This window comes from Centroberyx affinis, unplaced genomic scaffold (genome assembly GCF_046629955.1).
Source record: "Centroberyx affinis isolate AG114_WGS23_722 - 3 ecotype Tasmania unplaced genomic scaffold, CSIRO-AGI_Caff_v1 ptg002475l_1, whole genome shotgun sequence".
Taxonomy (NCBI): Eukaryota; Metazoa; Chordata; class Actinopteri; order Beryciformes; family Berycidae; genus Centroberyx; species Centroberyx affinis.
In genome coordinates this window covers 231,005-251,352 of record NW_027280707.1, presented here as the reverse complement: position 1 = coordinate 251,352, position 20,348 = coordinate 231,005, and the positions used below count along the sequence as shown (strand labels likewise).

At 44.1% G+C, this 20,348-nt stretch overlaps 1 protein-coding gene across 1 annotated transcript in view; it reads left to right on the top strand.

The window, feature by feature from the left end:
* kmt2cb (lysine (K)-specific methyltransferase 2Cb) overlaps positions 1-20,348 on the top strand; it is a 66,143-nt gene that overhangs the window by 19,283 nt on the left and 26,512 nt on the right. Inside the window, exons 10-27 of the mRNA XM_071534018.1 lie at positions 77-191; positions 1,762-1,937; positions 2,255-2,607; positions 5,605-5,685; positions 7,617-8,353; positions 9,872-9,994; positions 11,650-11,766; positions 12,200-12,304; positions 13,508-13,612; positions 13,733-13,914; positions 14,456-14,620; positions 14,751-14,857; positions 15,012-15,083; positions 15,263-15,475; positions 16,070-16,189; positions 16,560-16,685; positions 16,880-17,013; positions 18,284-18,476. Of these exons, the coding sequence (XP_071390119.1) occupies positions 77-191; positions 1,762-1,937; positions 2,255-2,607; positions 5,605-5,685; positions 7,617-8,353; positions 9,872-9,994; positions 11,650-11,766; positions 12,200-12,304; positions 13,508-13,612; positions 13,733-13,914; positions 14,456-14,620; positions 14,751-14,857; positions 15,012-15,083; positions 15,263-15,475; positions 16,070-16,189; positions 16,560-16,685; positions 16,880-17,013; positions 18,284-18,476 (3,224 nt within the window). The remainder of the gene's footprint in view (positions 1-76; positions 192-1,761; positions 1,938-2,254; positions 2,608-5,604; positions 5,686-7,616; positions 8,354-9,871; positions 9,995-11,649; positions 11,767-12,199; positions 12,305-13,507; positions 13,613-13,732; positions 13,915-14,455; positions 14,621-14,750; positions 14,858-15,011; positions 15,084-15,262; positions 15,476-16,069; positions 16,190-16,559; positions 16,686-16,879; positions 17,014-18,283; positions 18,477-20,348) is intronic.

Here is a 20,348-nt window from a genome sequence, read left to right as displayed (position 1 = left end):
CTCATGCAGTAAGAGAAGTATGATATCAAAATCCTTGACTCTTCCATGCACTCATGTCTTCTCTCTCTATGTGCAGAAACCCAGGAGAGGACACTAAGATGTTGGTGTGTGACATGTGTGACAAAGGCTACCACACCTTCTGCCTACAACCTGCCATGGAATCTATTCCCACCAACGGATGGAGATGTAAGGTAGGAAAGGCGTCACATGCTGCTGGTTGGCTCATACAATGCAAGATCAAATCAAGTGTTTACTCGGAGGTCAGAACATAAATTTGGGGCATTCTGGCTGGTTTGCAAACATATATAATATAATATTGGGTTGCGACTTCATGGTTGAGGTACCAGCCTATTGTATGTATTACCCATGTTATATTTTGTCACCAGCCTTAAGTATGGTTTGAAAAGAAAACGTAAAAAGATTCTGGCTGAGTTTTTCCTACTTGTACTGCTAAATTTTCCCATAGACTCTATTGTCTTTCTTTCTTTTTGCACAACAGATTCTTCAGCGTTTGTCAAGACATTCATCTTAGCTGTAGCACAGAGCAAAATGTCTACCACCCATGAGAATATGACCTTTTTTGGTGGTTTGCGTCTGCGCTTCCTGTGGTTAAGAAATGACTCACACTGGCTGATCTGTCATAGGCTGCAGTTCAACCTCGGTGCTATAAGATAAGACTGTGTCCCCCGAGTTTGTGCGCGGGTATGTGTGTGCTCGTATGTTAATCACATGCGTCGCTCCACTGCTGCCCCGCCCCTCTTCCCCCAGCTGCGCAAGTGGTATGCTTGTCACCCAGGCGGCTGGTTAACCCAACACCCAATCAGCTGCAGCGGTCAGAGGAGACCGCAGCAGCAGAGGCACCAGGTGGTGGAAGGTCTTAACACATAGCTTCTCTATCTGACTCAGCACAGCAGGAACGCAGCCTACACACGTCCCTGGTGCTCGCTTTCGATTCACCCCCCCAGCCCCTGTCCCCACTCGCACGGCGGTTTTGTTGCAGCCATCTTGATGACTTGGAAATGAATGAAAAATGAGTCATTGCTCCAGTTTCAGTGCTCTATCATGTGCCCCTAGCCAGCTGGATTGTCGGATCCTCTTTCTTGCAGACATTTCAGTGTTTGTTTACAATGTCTGTGGGTGGAGTCAGAGGGACTGCACTTCATCAGCACAGTATTTTTAAGAGATTGTAGCCTTAGCGAAGGGAAAGTGTACATGGTGTTTGACACTGATATCCTCTACCACACATGAGCATCAGGAAATGGCAGTGTGTGCTTGAGGAAAACCAGCCAAGCTAACGTGAGGTGACTGGCTAGCTATTCTGCTAATCTTTTACGTCACTATATTGCTGTGAGAAAGGCAGTGTTGGGTATAATTTTCAGGAACAAAATTTAGGACCATGACCTGTGGAAAATAATTGAAATTGTCCATCACTACACTGAATCTCAAGTCATCGATCCTCATATGTGTTCCTTTTACAGTTTTCTAGGCAGCATAAATTTATTTTCATCACACTCCAAAAACGGTCGCACTGGAACCCTGATGTGTTTTTTATTACTTTCTGTGTTGTTGAGCTGCTCTGTCTCTTTGTCTCGTCGGCTAACTGCTAGGCAGCTATGTAGCAGTGGTTTATTTATTTATGGCTGTACTGCTAAATCTGTATAGCAGAATCACTGTATCCATACTGCATTGGTGGTGAAATACTGTGTGGATCTCAGTCACTTTGAATTTCATGGCACTAACAAGGCCTCCCTTCCTCCGCAGAACTGCAGAGTATGCCTCCAGTGTGGAACGCGAACCGGTGGGCAGTGGCACCACACCAGCCTGCTGTGTGAGAACTGTGTCCAAAATCAGGACCCTACTCTGTGCTGTCCTCTGTGTGCCTGCATCCTGGACCCTGAGCACCACAAAGACTTGCTCTCCTGCCACAGCTGCAAGAGGTAATGAACATCTGTTTATCAGGGTGGCAAGAATCAGCACGTGGATTTATTTATTTAGTTATGTATTTATTTATTGCTTTCTTTTATGTGGAACCCTAGCAACTAACCACTGTTATTACAAGCCTACCTAAAAAGGCAACTCCCCATTTTTTTCCTTTGGGGGAAGTCTCGTTTTTCCTTGCCACTGTATTGAATTCCTGTGGCAAATTGATGTTCTCTGTTAACACTGGGGAAACACTAGGGAAACCATTGTAATAAATAAGTCACATTTTGGGATTGCATTAAAATCCCTTGAATCCTTTTTTGCCTCCTTTCAGATGGCTACACCTGGAGTGCGAGCGTCAGAACTCAGGCCAAGCAGACATCCACCCCAGGGAGGACTATGTTTGTTCCAACTGCAGGTCTCCTGCTGCAGAGCAGGCCTTGCAGGCAGAGGATATGGACACCGGCCCAGACCTCAGCCCGCAGCCAGCCTCAATGCACACGGACTCTGAGACTGGCCTACAGCTGGCTCAAAAGCACACGGACCTAGAACCTGGCACTCAGCTGCCTCCTGAAATGCACAATGACCCCGAACCGGAATTACTCGCTGTTCCATTGCACTCAGATCCAGAGCCTGTCCAGGCCGCCGTCCAGGAGGAGAGACTGGCCACGTCAGCCCAGAAGCCTGGTGAGTCTTTGTTCCAAGAGGGTTAGATTGTACACAGGAAGATAACTGCTAGCTGTGATAGCTGTTTTTTTTTTCCTGAAGTCTTTATTTCCCTGCATGCCCAAGTGTCCTGTTGAGTATTGACAAGTGGATTCGTTGGAACATGAGCAATTTGTTTTTCAACTGGCTTATTACCTCTAATTATTACAACATCATAGACAAGTCAAGGGGCGTCACCTTTTTCCATCATCCAAAATCACACACACACCAGGCCTTGTGATTGACATTGGAAGAGAAACTCTGTAGCTGAGGATTCTCTCTCTGTCACTCATACCTGCATCTGCATGGCTGCTGCACAACCTGAGGTTGAGCAGTAGTGACAGCGGTGATGAAGTTTTGAAAGTCCCTGTTGTGGCAGATGAAGGGATTGGGGAGAGGGTTGTTTGGACTAAGACCAGAGAGAAGCGCTCTCTCTCATTCTTTGGTAGGACTTTGAGGTCTCACCAATAAGCAGATGGTGTCCTACTAGCAGCAGATTAAAGCAATTCCATTGTCTTTGTAATTCTGTGCTTTGAAAATTAAAAGCACTTTGTTTCTCCCTCCTGTCTCCTGGGGAGATAGTGTTTGCTGCCAGTCTGTGTGAAGAGGATCGATCCTCTGTTTAACCTGAGAGAACATCTTTTAGATTTTTCTGTAGAGCATACCAAAGTTAAACTATACAGCGCAGCTCTGGGCTATTTGGGAGCAGCACGATCCCCCCTAGTGTACCCCATCCTTCACAATACCTATTTGTTGTTTCACATTGGTGACAAAGCTTCCTTGCCTCATTGCCATGCATGCTTTGTCAACAGTGTGAATTACATGACCCTGCTCTCGGCTTGTATGAAGCTCAGGCCTGCATCTCCACTCTGCTCTATGGAAGTCTGCCAGCAGTGGAGCGCAGGATCAGGGAAACGAACGGTGGGCTCGGGACGCTGAGGCTAGCTACCCTGCCCACTCTCTGTCTAGACAGCAGACTCCACAGGCAGGAGAGAATGGATTGGAGTAGCATGATGGTGATGATAACAGATCCCCTGTCTGTGACCTGCCTCGGAGCTACGCTGGCTCATTCATCACTGCTCACAGCAGCTTGCTTGCGCACACATGCTCACATTTGCTCTCACTTTGCTAGCTTAGGTGTGAGGCCTATAATGATAAGTGGATGTGTTGGGACTCATTTTTGTTTTTTAGGTAGTGTTTTGTTTTTTCTGTGGTCATGAGCTGCTCTATCATGGATTTGCCCAACCTCCTCCGCTGTGGTTGTAAAGAACTGTTGAGTTTTGGTCTACCACCCGTGATCTGTGTGTTGATTTAAGGGGGGCTTTAAGAGGTTTATGTCAAGCACCTCAGAATACAATTGGGCTGAGCTTACCCATATTGCCAATACATGAATCATGATGCTCTCTGCCCCACTTAAGTATTGATTGGGATTTTGAGTTGAAGCTTCTTGAATCAGACAGACAGGTGCTATTTTTCGCTGTGTGTTTGGTATTCCTGTCCAAACTAAGAAGAGGGAATTCATATTCATTATGTGCTGACATTTATTTAGATATTAGTCCATATTTTTCTGCTACCTTTCTCATCATGGATATAATATTTTGGCTTGGCTATGTGAGATCATGACACTGCTACCGACCGCCTGCTCGTGTAATGTAATTATAGTCATTAACCAGAGCTGTTGTCACCTGCCAGGATCCTCCTCCGGTCAGGGTTTAACAGCAGGCTTATCATGACTCAACTGACAGACGCTGTTAGCTCCATTCTGGGAGCGCAAATTGGACCTGACATTAGGCCTTAGCTGCATTAATCAAAGCCCTGTGTTTATCTTTACCATCACTGTATTCACTGTGGAATATATAGGAAGTAGGATGTTGATGTGAATGAGAATGTGTGTTCAGCTTGGTCAATAGTTGAAGGCTGGAGATGGTTTGAGACCCATCTCCTAATTGACTTTCTGGCATCAGCACCGGATGTGCACCTGCAAGCTGCACAGTCATGAGCCCAGAGCTCACAGACCCTGGGATGTTGGTTGTCATGGTTACTCCCTTCCCTGGCAGAGATGCTTAGCAGGTGCATGTGTGTGTCAGGACCAGGGTGACATGGGAACTTGTGGATTGAAATGGTGGGTGCCTCGTTAAGACTAGGCTATCTGTACTGTCAGAGGCTGTCTGGCAGAATATTGGCTCGATGTGAGGATGCCTGATAGCCAGGAATGACTAGTGCTATTCATACCAGACCAGTTAAATGCATGGATGGCTTTGATACAGCACCAAATGGAGAGAGAAGGTAGAAAAAATGGTAGTAGATTAACACCAAAATGTAGCCTATGATTATAGGCTTGGCTCATCTACTTGTTATACATTGTGACTTCTTTCGTTGCTCAAATGCCGCCCGTTTCCAGGAACAGCTCTCAATCATTTGGTTTTCTTGGCTTATGTAACAACTCATCAAACTGGAACAGTAAAATTAATGTTACACCTAAATCTATTGAATAACTGCTGAGCAGGTTTTTCAACCTATGCTAATATTGAACCATATAACCTCCTTTTCCACTGTTGGGTTTAAGAAATGGTTGGAACTTAAGAGTTTATATGATAAATTAATGAGTTCATAATAGATTATTGACTATTTGCACCATTTGGCTAGAAAAATCCCATCAGTGGTTTTATAAAAGTGAAAAGGCAATCACAAATTTGCCAAATCATGACATAACCATGTTTCTTTTGCCATTAGATTTGAGCTATCTGGTGGTTTGGAATTAGCCTAATGCAAGCAGAAAAGTCCCTTTTCTCTCAGCCAGTTTGACTGCAGGGCATCCAGGCCTAAATAGGCCTAATTTCCCCACAGTCTTCTTCCTTTATTACCTTACCACATTCTCTCATAGTGTTCACAGTTTCCCCAGACTTACAGTCTCTTTATATTAATGTACAAATATCTATATGTATATAGATGATCAAGTGTTTCTTTTTTTCCCCCCAGAAGTCTCAGTGGGAGCTGACATTGTCGAGAGGCAGGTTATTGAACCGTCTGTCAACAAAAACCTGACAGAATTCAAACCAGGTTTGTCCTCAGTTTATTAATTCAGTGCTTGATCAACATTGTGCTACCTCCTTTTGATTTGCATGAGCATAGCTGTTAGCAGAGCATGTAATGCTGCTCTTCCATGTCCAGTGATAAGGTTTTGCTATAGAACGCTTAGGGCATTTTCACACCTATAGTTTGTTTGCTCTGGTCCGAATCAGTTGATGAGTTTGTAAAGTAGGAGTGTTTTCCCCCTTGGATTTTTCTCCGTGTGAAAAGAAACCGAACCAAGGGAACCAAAATGCATCACTACAAACCACCAGAGAATGTTCCGCTTATTGGTCAGATGTGTCTGGGGCGGGAGCAAGAAAGTAAATACAGGAAGAAGGTCCTGTGTTCTGGACTAGTGCACATTGCTATGCAACATGGAGCAACGGCAGAGTTGGCATTTGCTCATAACTGTTGTAATTATCTGGGCAATATACCAGGCAAAACTGTACCAGCAGAATGCCGAATGCACTTCGAGGAAACGTCTTGAAAATGCTATACTGGCTATACCTGGCTATATCTGCTATACCTGGCTACAGGAGCCGTTTAGCTCAAACTTGCGGAGTAAATTGAGTACACCTGGTAGTTGGGTCGGATCGAGGTCGGATCACGTTGCCACCACAAACGAACCGCTCCAGAGTTCGTTTGGGACCGGACCTAGACCACCTCCTCTAAAGGGTCTCGGTGCAGTTGTTTTGGTCCGCATGCGAGTGCGATTACTGTGTTCACACCTGCCCAAACGAATCGCACCAAGGGGGAAAACGAACCAGAGTCCGATTTAACCGGACTAAAAGCGCAGGTGTGAAAACGCCCTTAGTGTCTTCACATTGTTTGAAAGTAGCGCATTGCTTTCAGTCATTATTACACAAGTTTGTTTGTTTGTTGTGTCATTGTGCTATTGTGGTTATTGTCATTTCCGTTTCCACTAAATTTTAAATTAAAGAAAATATATATATTACGCAAGCCCACTGACATGGAGTTTCCATACCGATATCATGTGAATTTTCACTATGTGATACTGGTAATGGACCAGGTGCATAAAAGAGGTCTGCTGTTCCCAGTTTGTTATACTACCACTACACAGTTAGCAGTGGTAGTATATCAGCAGTGGGCTAAGTAGCTGGCTGGGGAGTTTGCTATGTATATTACTAGTGTCAAAAGATGCTGAGGGGAAGAGCTAATGTGAAACCAGCTTTGAGATTCTTGACACCGACTAATCGCATCAGAACTAGATATTCATTTTGCCTAGCTCGCTATATAGCTTGTCATGTAATTCTTTGTGACACAGGTCTGGAGGACTGATGTCAAATCAGATGGTAGAGATCAAAATGCACATCTGTTTTATAAAGGACTACAGTTACCTAGGAACATATACATTTTTCTTTTTTAAAGCTGTTTACTGGTGCATATGATTAGAACTAGCAGCAATCAATCCTGAGGTAATGCCATTCAGAATATGCAGATCAAAGACACGATATCCATCTTCATCTTCATACAGAACTTGTTCTTTCACCCATTTCTGAACTCCTTGTCAATATCAGAGGCTACATCAATCTCCAGCATCCCACTTACTCAATAAGCTGATGATACAACGTTTTCATTCAAGTTAACTTAAGTTTCACGCAAAGAAGTGCAAACTTGGTCCTTTTTTAAACTCGCTCAAGGTCCTTTGTTCCCTCTGAACTTTCCATGAGCAGTGGATGTTATTGCTAGTTCTGTTTTGATTATAGGCAAAGCTACTGAGTTGCAAGTACTCTTTTATGTTTCATGCAGTATTTACAAGATCCATTTACATGTTAAAAAAGTTCCCCATTGGTATCATATTGTAGCGGTGCCCACCACTAGCTATTATCATCTGTTCATGATCATGAAGTAAAGAGATCCATATGTGTTATGATACACCTGTCTGTTTCCTCTTACAGAAATAAAACCAGCAGCGAGGACCCCTGTAACCCAGCTTACATCTACAGAGAGTCCTGCGTCTCCAGGGTTTACCAGCCAGGAGTCTGAGTCTTTCCCATCCCAAGTTTCTATGGAGGCACAACAGGCACAGGATACTACATTACCCACCAAGCCAGCAAAGGCAGAGGCCTGCTCTGAGAAGGGCATGGTCAAACCCAGCACAAAGGATTTTAAGGCCATCATCTCACCCACCAAAGAACCAAGTACTGCATCGAAAGCTGTCAAGGACGAACCAATGGAAGTCTCACCATCCCAGCCTTCGGGTAGGGATGAAGTTGGGGCTGTTACCCTGGAAACTGCTCCGAAAGAACTTAGCAAGGAGTGGAAGGAGGGGAATATTCACAGGCACCCGACAGAGGCTGTTGAGTCTTCAGCATCTGGCACATTGGAGGAGATGGACACTACCCCAGAGAGCAAGCCTAATCTCTCATTCCTCTGTCCATCCTCAGAAGAGAAGCCTCACAAGGCGTCCCTAGACAGACTGGCTGAGATAGTTGTCTCTCCTTCCCACTCCTCCCCTCTGGCACGAGGGACGTCTCCCAGAGAAGCTCCCCAGACCCACACCCTGCCTCCCCTGGGCGACCACAACAGCGTGGTGCCCACCACCACCCTTATACCACTCACCCCTAAGATCGGCATGGGAAAGCCAGCTATCTCCAAGAGGAAGTTCTCCCCTGGGAGGCCACGAGTGAAGCAGGTAGGGATCTGGGCATCACGTCACTGAAGACCGCTGATAGTTTTCAGGACAATATGGCTGGTTCTGCCTTATTCACTGTCTCAGTCTAAGTGATAAATCCCTGGAGTGCAGGCTAATATTTGGTGATCATATGTATTGTACTCTTATGTGAAATATGGATTAATGTCCTGTGGGCCCTGCTCATGGAAGGTGGATTAGGTTGTCTGGTGCTATTTGGTTGTTTGAAGCAGCTTGCAGGGTTTAGGATATGCTTCTTCCCTAATTCAGTCATGTTGTAGCTTGCAGTAGACTATACAAATATAGTGGGAAGACAGCATGGCGATTGAAGCTCACTCTCCCACTCCCCTCCCCCTCTGCACACGTTTGAGTTCCACATGACTAGTTAGTCGCAGTGTTCATGTAGAGCTCAGTCGAAGTATGAATTATTACCCCATAGGAATTGCATTTCTTTGGCGTAAATACCTTTTACAAAGAGTCCTCACCATACCCCATCTCAGTGGCATTCCCCATATCATCAATCACTCTGTTCATTTCACGTCCACATTGCAAACATACGATACCTTCTAGTCATGTAGAGGATGAACTTTCACTATACATAAATAACAGTGGCCATTATCAAGTCCTAGTTATCTCCATATTACTCCATGAACTGTAGTGGGTCACTTTGACCTCAAGGAAAAAAGGAAAGAACAAAAAAACCTTTTAATCTCCTCATTCCAGTGTCCCAGTCTCCTTAAAACACTCTTCATGAATTATAATAGAGACTATCATAGACACTGTATGTAGGCTATCTCAGACAAATAAGAAAGGGAATTGAATCACACCCATGGCTATAATATATTATGAATGATGCTGGTGAGGGTAGACTAATTTAGTTTGCAAAATGTTTTTTTTCTTCCCCAGATATATCCTATTGCTTAAATAAACATTACAAGGCTCAAACTAATTTGTTAGACTAGGCCTGGGGAAATGTATTCCAGAAATTTGAATGTGGCTCCCTTTTAGTCCAGCGCGCTTTTGTCTGATACAGTCATGTGCTGCCGTGCTGACGCAATTCCCCTTGTTTTGTCAACATGCCAGACAGACACACAGTTGCCATGGCGAGCGGTTGCAGGGCCTCTTTCCTGCTGCATGGTGCTGTGATGCCCTGGCAAATGCTGCTGTGTGAAGTGCAACTAACACAATTCTGCTCTCTATTCTTGCCTGTGCAAATAATCTGTAGTTATGAACATGCCTCTTCAACTCATATGCATGGAAAAGCCTAAGGATTGGCTTTAACATAATAAGAAACCTATCTTCATATTTTACTATATGAGAATTATACTCTCTCTCAGCTCCCCTTAGACGGCTGTGTTTTGAATCATTCGCAAATGGCTACATTAGAAACTCACTGCATCTCTCTAACATCTGTCTTTATATGTTTTGTTCCTTCGCTGGCTTTGTTTTTAAGTTGCTGCATTTTGTCGCCCTTCCTCCCTCCCTCTCTCTCACTCTCTCACTCGCCCCTCCTTACCTTAGGGTGCATGGAGCCCCCATAGCAGTGTGAGCTCCCCCTTGTCCTGGTCGCCAGACCAGCCAGAGGGGTGGGACGTCCCAAAGACCAGGCAGTCCTCTGGCAGCCCCGGCTGGAGCATCAGAGTGGTAAATACCGTGGCTCACCAGAGACGCCAGGGCAGCAGCTGCCCTCTGTCAGCCCTCTGTTTACTCTAGGCCTAGTGACGCGCACTGCCAGAGTGTTCCTGAATGTCACTGTGATATATAGTAGCCTACACTAACAATTACTACCACCTTACTACCAAAAGGGGAGATTCAGAGACCCATGGATAAACAGTAGTGACTTCACAGTAGGGGAACGATAAGGATGGCTAAATAGACAACGAATTTTGCTGACTTTGCTGTTGAATTATGAGAAAAAGGGTATGGTGTAATAATGCATCCCACAGAGTATACAAATAATTGGCTAATCATTAACACTAATGAATGAATGTGTCCTGTGTCTGTGTGCTCATTTGCAGCCAGGCGCTGTTGTGCCTTGTCCTCCGTCTTATTTAACTAAGTGTTTATCGGCTTGACTCGTGGTTTTTCTTTGTTTTTTGTTTTTTGTTTTTTGTTTGTCCTGAGTGGGTGGAGGGTTGGGATTTTGAGGGTAAAATACAGGCACTTAGTGAAATGTCTGTGGCAATCTGTTGCCATGGTGACATTTTCGTCACACTTGGCATAGCTGGGTGAGGGTTAATTGGTGCACTGTGGCAGGGGTCCAGCCCAGGTTAACCAGCATCATACTGTATGTCAATCAGGAGGAACACAGGATGGGAGGGGGGCAGGATTTTGGACTAGGGCCAAATGTGGGGTAAATGGGAAGGGATTTTGGGGCAGGTGCTTGGGGGGGGGGGGGGTTCTTGGAAGTGTAGACTTCAGTTAGACAGTCACGATTAGGCAGAGGCCTCTCACGGGAAATGTGCCGACTGCAAAGTGGAACTCAAATCGCAAGAACAACAGCTGAGAGGCCTTTTATCAGCAGAGAACCCTGTCACTTGCTTAATGTCAGAAGGACTGACTGACAGAATCGGTAGGGTACCTCTAAAATTACAGTCATTACCAAGATCTATCAAAATGTAAAGAAAGGGATGATGGGATCATTTTTGTTTTCTCCCTGTTGAGCATCTGCATACTCTTCAGATAACAGGGATTAGTTTAGCATGAAGTAAGAAATATTTTAAGCCCCTCTTGGAGTTGACCGTTTTCAGTTAGTTTGCTTTTGCCATAGCTGAAATGTTTGCCATAGCAATGGCAACATTTCAATGTTTTTTTGTTTTGTTTTGTTTTTTTGAAACACTTGAATGTGTTAAGTTAATCACTTACTTATCATGCAGGCTTTGCTTGCAGCGGCAGCTCACTTCCATACAAACACCGCCACAGGGAAGTGACATTACCTTTCTAGAACTAGATGAGCAGTTGTACAGCCTTATCTCACTCATGAGGAGATACCAGCCTAAAAGATCCACAGTGGGCATGTTGAAAGGTCCCCCATGGCAAACTTTTAAATGAAGCTGACTTCATCTGTCTGTTTAGCAAGCACCGACTTGAATGACTCAGCGTGTGCAAGTGCGTATTTGGGAGAGAGGGAGAGAATTGCAAAGAAAGGAGCTTATGTCTGGCCGTTTGCCTATTTAAGATGGGGATAGCATTTGTTGTCCGTGTGTGTGTGTGTCCCTACAATGTGTCCGTGGGTGCCGCTGAGGTGTGTGGGTCTGTAATCTTTTTTTTCTTTGTTGTGTCTTGCCTCGCCTCCACAGGGTCGAGGCTCAGGCTTCCCAGGCCGGAGGAGGCCCCGAGGTGCTGGGCTGTCAGGTAGAGGGGGGCGCGGCAGGGCCAGGGGCAAGAATGGAGCTAGTCCCAGCATCAACCCTGGGGTATGTGTCACTAACTAGATGACATCTTCACACATCTTCACCAAATACCATACTTACTGATATGCAAAGCAGTGTTTGTTTTTCCCTCCAGCTAAAGTCTTGGACGAATGTGTTGTAAGCAGTAATTATCTTAATGCTAGATTAAGCTGTTTGCTGGTTTTGTTGTATGATGCGCATTCCTGAGGGCTAGTTCCTAGATATTTCCTAAGGGTGACTCAGCAGTTATGAATGACAAATAGTGATAACTAATGATAGCTAATCCACTATAGTATGTGTAACATGCTAAAAGTCTTATCACTACAGGGTGGTTGTTTATAGTGAAAGACCCAAGGAGGTGTATTAAGTACAGTATTGTTTTGGAGGACAGATGTTTCTGTATATGGCATCACGTAACACTGTTTGTATTTTTCTTGTATTTTTTCCTAATATGTAGCTCACCACCATCGAAACACCATACCCAGTCAAGGAGGAGGAGGAGAATGCCATGCATAACACAGTGGTCATATTCTCCAGCAATGACAGTTTCACATTGAAACAGGTATGTGTTGTTTGTTTGTTTGTTTGTTTGTTTGATTGGTTGATTGTGTGTTTGTTTATTTTTTACAATATTTTCAGTATACAATATTTCTGTGGCATTTATTTCTAAACTTTCATACAGTAGGCTACTCTTCATTTAGATGCTGAAATTAAATCTCAGCTGAAAGACCAATCCCATTGGACATTATAGATTCCAATGGAAATAGTGCCAACTGCCAGCAGGAAACACAGTTCATTTTAGACAGGATCATATTGAAATTTTAAAATATCTGTTCTTACTTTCTGCCTGTTCGTCAACTGAATACATTTTTTTCTATGAACAATAAATGGTCAAATTGAAAGCTGTTGACAGCCTTTGTCAAACATTAATCAAGATTTTAGGGACAGTAATAACCTAGAGGTTAGCAGTACAGGTTTGAGATTGGAAGGTTACTGGATTGAATCCCGGACTGGCTGGGAATATCTGGGTATGGAAAATGAGTGAAAAATGTTCTCTGCTTTCTTAAACAATACATATGACGTGCTGCTGAGCAAGGCACCTAACCCTCAGTTGCTCCAGTGGAGCTGATCAGTGTCCAACAGTAGAAGACTGTTTGTGCTGGGCAGCTCTCAGTTGTGAGTGTGAAGCAGGGTGTTGCTGAAAAAGAGCTCATTCAACCATCCTAGGTAAATAAAGGTAAAAAAAAAAGAAGGCCAATCCTTGTTTGTATGGGTCCAGTATTGCTTTTACTTTGGGTTTCAAGATACTTATATGTACATCTGTATTTGAGTATAGAGGAGAAATGCACTAGTCTGTCTTATTTAGGCAGCAGGTTTGGGCTCAGGAAAGGATTTTGTTCCTTTCAGAGCTTCACATAGCAGGCAACCACATAGATAAATGATTGCTATTTACAGCGCCAATGACATTGAAGTAATATGCTGAACCTATGTGATTGGCTGCTGACAAGCAATGTTGGCCAAAAGTTCAGCAGTGGTCAACTTTTCCTTCCTGGCAAACTGGAACTGACATCAGCCAACTTGTTTTTTGGTTTCTCGACACAGAAAATCAATGGTCTTTCAGAATAAGTTGAACTAGGAAAATAAGAATAGTAGCAATAGGATTCCGTGGGCTTGGTGTTCCAGCTCCGGCTTTAGAATTTCAGAGCGTCTCAGGTGAACTGCCTCAATGAGATGGGGTATCTCATGATGTCCTACTTCCTTTCAGGACATGTGTGTGGTGTGTGGGAGTTTTGGTCTGGGTGCAGAGGGCCGTCTTCTGGCCTGTGCTCAGTGTGGCCAATGCTACCATCCCTTCTGTGTTGGCATAAAGGTAAGCTCATTCTTACGTTTCTTGCGTCTTGTGTTAACAGTACTAAATTACTCTTGTATGCTCACAATATTGGGGCACACAGACACTAGCTACATATAAACTTCTTGTTATTTTCCCCAGATCACCAAGGTGGTGCTGAGTAAAGGCTGGCGCTGTCTGGAGTGTACAGTGTGCGAGGCCTGTGGCCAGGCCACAGACCCTGGGCGCTTGCTGCTGTGTGACGACTGTGACATCAGCTATCACACCTACTGCCTGGACCCTCCACTGCAGAATGTACCCAAGGACAGCTGGAAGTGCAAATGGTGAGTAACTGCCTCTTATTGATTCTGACTTGAGTTCTTCTGTGCAAAACGTAAACTCACTCCTTGCAATCTCACTCTTTGTTGCTAACAGCCAATCATTCAAATGGGGCCAGCTGTCCTAACTGAGCTGTCCTATTGTCAAATTCAGAATTCTTGTGTTTATTTCACTCCAAGCACCTAATCATTACAAGTCATGTAACATTGTAACTGCTTTTTGTTGGGTATTTTTTAATGCATAATCAACAAGTTCAAGGCATTTTTAACACGTTACAAGTCTGCCAATTCAATAAGCATCGCACTAGGTGAATGCTTCTCCACCCACCTTGGTTTGAAAATCACTGCAGTAGTAGTAGGAGTAAATTGAACTTAACATACCTATAAAAATTACAGATGAACAGAAAGTAATTAATTTCTTATTTGCAATATAAGGGAACATGTTGACAACATTATGAGTAGGCTGGGTGTTGGCAACACAGTGAGTCTGTGTTACCCTCTAAAGTAACGAGGGAAGTGTGACCTCTGTCCTCTGTGCCTCCTGCAGGTGTGTGTCCTGTACCCAGTGTGGTGCCACCTCCCCTGGCCTGAGGTGTGAGTGGCAGAATAATTACACCCAGTGTGCCCCCTGTGCCAGTATGGCAACATGCCCCATCTGCCTGCTGGACTACAGTGAAGGCGCCATCATTGTGCAGTGCCGCCAATGCGACAGGTGTGCACTGTTTCTAATGAGACAAACATTTCTGCATATTCACAAAACCTGTCAGCCCAGGAGGACCAGTCTCTATTACTGTTTTTTTTACATAATTGTCTATTATCTAAATGTTCTTCTTTATCCACAGATGGCTTCATGCTTCCTGTCAGGGTCTCCATTCAGAGGAGGATGTAGAGAAAGCTGCAGACAGCAGCTTTGACTGCACAATGTGCCGAGCTTTCAAGACCACTAAGGGTGGGGAGCGAGCGTTGATTCCTCTATATCTGCTTTTTACGCAGTGGTTTTTTTTGTGTGCTGTGGAGTGAATAGACTTACTATGATATTTGTCCCTCCTGTTTTCTCCCTTCTGTGTTATTTAATGCCTGTTTTGTATCCTGTGCTGCTGCAGTGGCAGCCAAGGCCAGAGACTCCATTGAGCCTGCAGTTATGACGCAGATTGTTACAAAGGCTAAAGAAATGGGTAAGTCCACAATTTCAAGCCTGATAAGTAACCACAGATAGAGAAGATGTTTTTTTACATTAGGTGGTGATTAGTTCTTAGCTCATACATACTTCTGGCATTTTTGATAACCCATTACCAGTGCAGTTCATTTAGCTTGGTCTAGCCCTTACCATTTTTTTTATGTTTTTGGTTCTCAGACCTGGCAAGGACCTACACCCAGGACGGTGTGTGCCTGACAGAGTCAGGCCTGTGCCAGCTCCAGAGCCTGTCTGCTACTGCGTCACGGCGCAGGAAGCCCAAGCCCAAGCTGAAGCTGAAGATCATCAACCAGAACAGTGTGGCAGTGCTCCAGGCCCCGGTGGACCCCCTCTCAGAGCACTCTCGCGATGAAGACATGGAGGAAAACAGAGGTGCCTGCCTTCACACAGGCTTCTTAGAAACCACTTTAGGGCTCCTGCTTTCATCTCACACTGGTTAATATAGGCCTTCAGTGTAATGGTTGCTTAATGGGGGTTGGGGGGAAGTAAGGGGAGCATTGATATTGATGTCCCCCCCCCCCACCCCCCTCTCATTTTAAGCCAAGAGCACAGCTTGGTCAGCTTTTTGAAGAGCAACATCATTAGAAGGCTCTACTGGACACTCTTGTTTTGAACTCTTGGTTGAGGTTTTTATATTGATCTCTTAAGTCTTAAGTTAAGTCTTAAGTTATTAGTTCCTCCCAATCCAAAACTGTTTCGCTGAGTGGGAGAAGAGGAGAAATGAGGTAACTGGTATTTCAAAAATGAAATGAAGTAAATCTACAAAAAAAATGGGAAAGTCACACTGGAAATGAAGGTCCTTAATAATGGAACTCATGAACTTAATTTCAATCAGGCTAATGTCCTGCCGCTGAGTGGAGTTGAGATGGAATTGACCCTGGCGCTGTGTGGAGGGAGGGGGGCCGGGGCAGGGTGTTCTGTGCCGCAGGGCTGTCACTCATCATCAATGCTCTCTCCCTCTTGCAGAGGCGGAGCTCCTGGATTGTGAGGGGAAGTCTGACTCGAGCCTGGAGCGAGAGCCAGCAGAAGACGACTCTAAGGGGGCCGACGGCAGCAAGAAGAGGAAGAGGAAGCCGTACCGGCCGGGTAGGGCACCTGATTGAAGGAGACAGCTCCTCTGAAGCGTAAAATGGTGCAGTACGTGCCCGGCGCTGTAGCTGCAGCCAAGCACAGCCATCTCAGGGCCGCTGATGTACAGAGGGCTCTATCTAGTGTTTCCAAAGGGTGTTTTCTAAAAGATGCCTCCATGCTGAAAGGAATACTCCATTAATGCAACCATAAACTCATTACCCTGTCTCTCTTAAATCATATCACCACCGAAACGGTAATCAAAATAGTGTTGTTTAAAAGGTGTAGCCACAGTAGTCAGAATATTCAACCAAAAAAAAAAAGGTTTGAATTGAACCTTGAATACATTGATTGGTTGATAATTAAATAAATAACCTCTCCCTCCCAGGCATTGGAGGGTTCATGGTGCGCCAGAGGAGCCGTCCAGGACAAGGCCCAGGCAAGGCCAAACGATCCCTCTGCAGGAAGGATTCCTCCGGCTCAGTGTCAGAGAATCCCATTGGAAAAGAGGAAGGTCTGTACACACATCTACATTATAATAGCTTATATTTTCCTCTAATTTTCATGCTTTTCTTCTGTAATGTTTCCCAGAAAGTATCTTTTTTACTATTAAGCTGTTGGCTTAGGTTTTCATGTCAAATCACAGATAGCTTGAAGACACCGCACAACTAGAGGAGATGAATCTGATGTTATTTTCGAACCCTACAGCAGGATGGACGGAGGCACTGCCTGATACCCCTGTGGATGAGACACCCCCTGGACCAGAGGTCCCAGAAAAAATAAAGAAACGCTACCGGAAGAAGAAAACCAAATTAGAGGAGGCCTTTCCTACCTACCTGCAGGTGAGTCACCTTTAATACTATAACACCTGGTACCCCAAACCTCTAGTTTTTAACATGTCCAGTGAAATAATAAATGAAAAAAGAGAGAGGGGTACAGTATGACATTGTATATGAATGGCTTCATTTCAAAACTCTATATGCATTTTCTAAGGTGAAAAAAAAACCGTAATGTTGAAAAATGTAACTGACTTAAGCAGCAATACCGTCTCTATTTTGTATGCTAAGATCTAAAGATAAATAGTAACTTGAATAATAATCAATAGTGAATTCTCTTTTGTGTCAGCAATCATTTTGCCATTTTGGAATGAAACATAAGGTGATGGTGAGCAAGATTGAAATTATTGCATTAGTCAAAACAACTTCTTTTAGTTCTCTGCACACATGTCATCAGTAGTTAATTGGACAAGTCATTAGCCTAATTGTCTATTTTTGTTTTATTGTAAATGTGAGCCTCCCATTCCTATGCACTGATTGTCTGGTCATGTCATGCCATATCTTCATAAAAAGCGCTTTACCCTACCCATGGGAAGGTTGAGAATGCAGAGTACATTGCCTGGAAACCACTTACAGATAGACCTTCGGTGCATGGAGCCCCTTCTGTGAGCTGTTTTAAAAGAGGAATAGCCTTAAGGAACTCTCCGTAGAGGATACTCTGCTCTGATCATCCTCTCCAAATGGCTCCTGTCTGGGTTGTGAATTGACGTACGAAAGCTTAACTGGAGATGACTTCAAGGCTCCTATTCTCCAGCCTGTATCTCAGTGTCACCTTGTGTTGGCCAAAACATAGATATGTGATGTGCATTAAGCCACAGGCAGCTGTCAGTACTGCTCTTTATCCCACCACAGTAGGTGGAAGAGGGAGATGTTCAGTCGAACCTAACGGGTCCAACACAGAGAAGCACATTTGATTAATTATTGAAACAGCAATGCGTTGGGCTTTTAATGTCTTGGCGCAGCGGGGAGCTGCATTCACGTGTCTGGGTTGAGGATGGTAGATGACTTGTGGGTACATGTGGTTGGGGAGGGGGGAGGGTGCGGACACAAGTGTGGACAGCGGCAGCACCACTGTTAGTCTCAATGCTTCTCCCTGTCACTTCGGTCAATTCTCATGGGCCCTTGCTGTGCGTCTGAACAATTCTTATACCTGACAGGGTGGTGTGCTTCCCAAGAAAAGTCTCCTAGGGGTGATGTTGGGAAAGATGGGTTGACAGGTCCTGAAGAACGGTGTCAATACAGAGAAGTGACCTATGTTGTGCGTTGTCATGTTCAGGAGGCATTCTTTGGGAAGGACTTACTGGACAAAAGCAAGCAGAGCAGGCAGCAGGGGGTGGAATCAGGCTTACTGGAGGAGGGGCAAGGCCAGGCGGAGAGGAAGCACCCCACCACCAGCTTCCTGGACCCGTCGTCAGACCCTCTGCTCAGCGCATCAGCCTCTTCCCTCCCGACCAGACCAGCAGGCGCACGTACGTACACACACATCACTGCATTACTGGGGTAAAATGGACATACCACCAAGTCAGACACGGTCTTATTTATTTTTTTAATGTATGTGGAGTGTTTCTTGAGTGGTACTTAACAGTGATTGACAGGACAGAAATTTCTTAAGTACAGATCTCTGATTCTACTCCAAGCAGAATGCTTGACTTTGGCAGATACAAAAGGGAAATTAAAACTTAACCAAACATTTTCTGATTACTTAAAGGATAAGGCTGGTGTTTTTTAATGCATTGCTTACCCTCAACAAATCCTATGAAAATAACAAAATCAACAATGCGTTTGCTCTACTTCCGTTAGTTTCTGACTTCCCACGTACCGTTTTTAGCCGTCAACCCGGAAGTCATTGGCTCCAATTGTAAGCTAAAAACCTTGAAATACAGCTCACAAAGACATAGTTTCAATTTTAAAAATCGCTAACTGTTACCACGAAAAGTCAGACTGTTGTAGTTATTACCAAATCAAATTCAAATGGGAACAAATTCTTCATTACGCCGGGGACTATTTTTGGTACTATGGAACTACTTTCCTGAGATCGCAAAGTGTTTACAGCCGGCTTATTAAGTTGTTTGAGGAAAAAGTCGGCTGGCCCGGTGCATCACGATGATGAAATATGCTGCCCAGAGCAACGGCATGGCTCTTTGACGTGTTTTTAATCGTTTTTTTTAATACAATGGAGTTCTATGGCCGCTGGGACATGGCGTCATTGGGCACCGGCTACATGGACGAGACTTGTTGGCAAAACAAAATCATTGCTGATTTTTTTTTATTTTCATAGGATTTGTTGACAGTAAGCAATGCAACCTTATCCTTTAAGGCAGCAATTTCAGGTCAGACCATTAGAAACGCTTGATTTTACACATCAGAAAGCGCTGCCTTTTGAATGATGCAGAGACAGCAAATGAAACCTCAGCATAATGATATTTTAACATGGAACCTGTGACCTAAACAAATGTGACCTATAGACAGTAATGTAATTTTCAACCAAATAAAGTCCTATTCGAACTGCATTCGTTTTACTGGAGGAGGTCCTGTGATTGTAATTATTGCCAACGGCATCTATATAAAAATAATAAAAAAATTACCAACCTACTATGTCTGTAATTTTTATAAGTCGGGGAAAGTAAATTTGGAGCATTTTGCATACTATTTTTCAGGGTCACCTGATAATAGCAATCCAATTGGAATTGGCATCTCCATAATGTAATATTGTGTGATATTTTTGGACACTGGCATATTGTCATAATTAGGGTTGGGCGATGTCTACCAAATTGGCATATGACGATGTCCACAGTGAAACATCGCGATGGACGATGACATCGTTGTAGGGGGGGGGTTATAGATGAACAAGAAAAGATCTTCCATATGTCCGTAATGAAACGGATATATACTTTCCTTTATACTTTTTGCATGTATGTAGCCTATGTTGGATATTAATTACTATTTCCTCCCTATAGCCTATGCTTAAGCAACCTCATTAAGCAGATCATCCGATTATAAAAAAATATTTTAAATACTAGTGTTGTAACTGCATAACTGCAGCACTTCGCTTCATGTTTGGTAGGCGTAGTAGTCCAACTCCTACCTTTTTGAAATTTCGGTTCCTAGGAGAGAACGGGAGAGTAGTCCGTTGTGTCTGTCCGTCTCTGTTCATTTCAATTCATTTTCAATGAGAGCTGTCCGTTGTCCGGGCAACGCCGGGCAGCACAACCCAGTTGAACTTTTCCTTGACGGATTCATCACCGCAAATCAGAGGCATTTTTAAAAAAATAGTGTTTACGTTCCAAAACAACCCAACGGTAGAGATCTATCCGTTAGTATTTCTGTCCGTTTTTTGACGG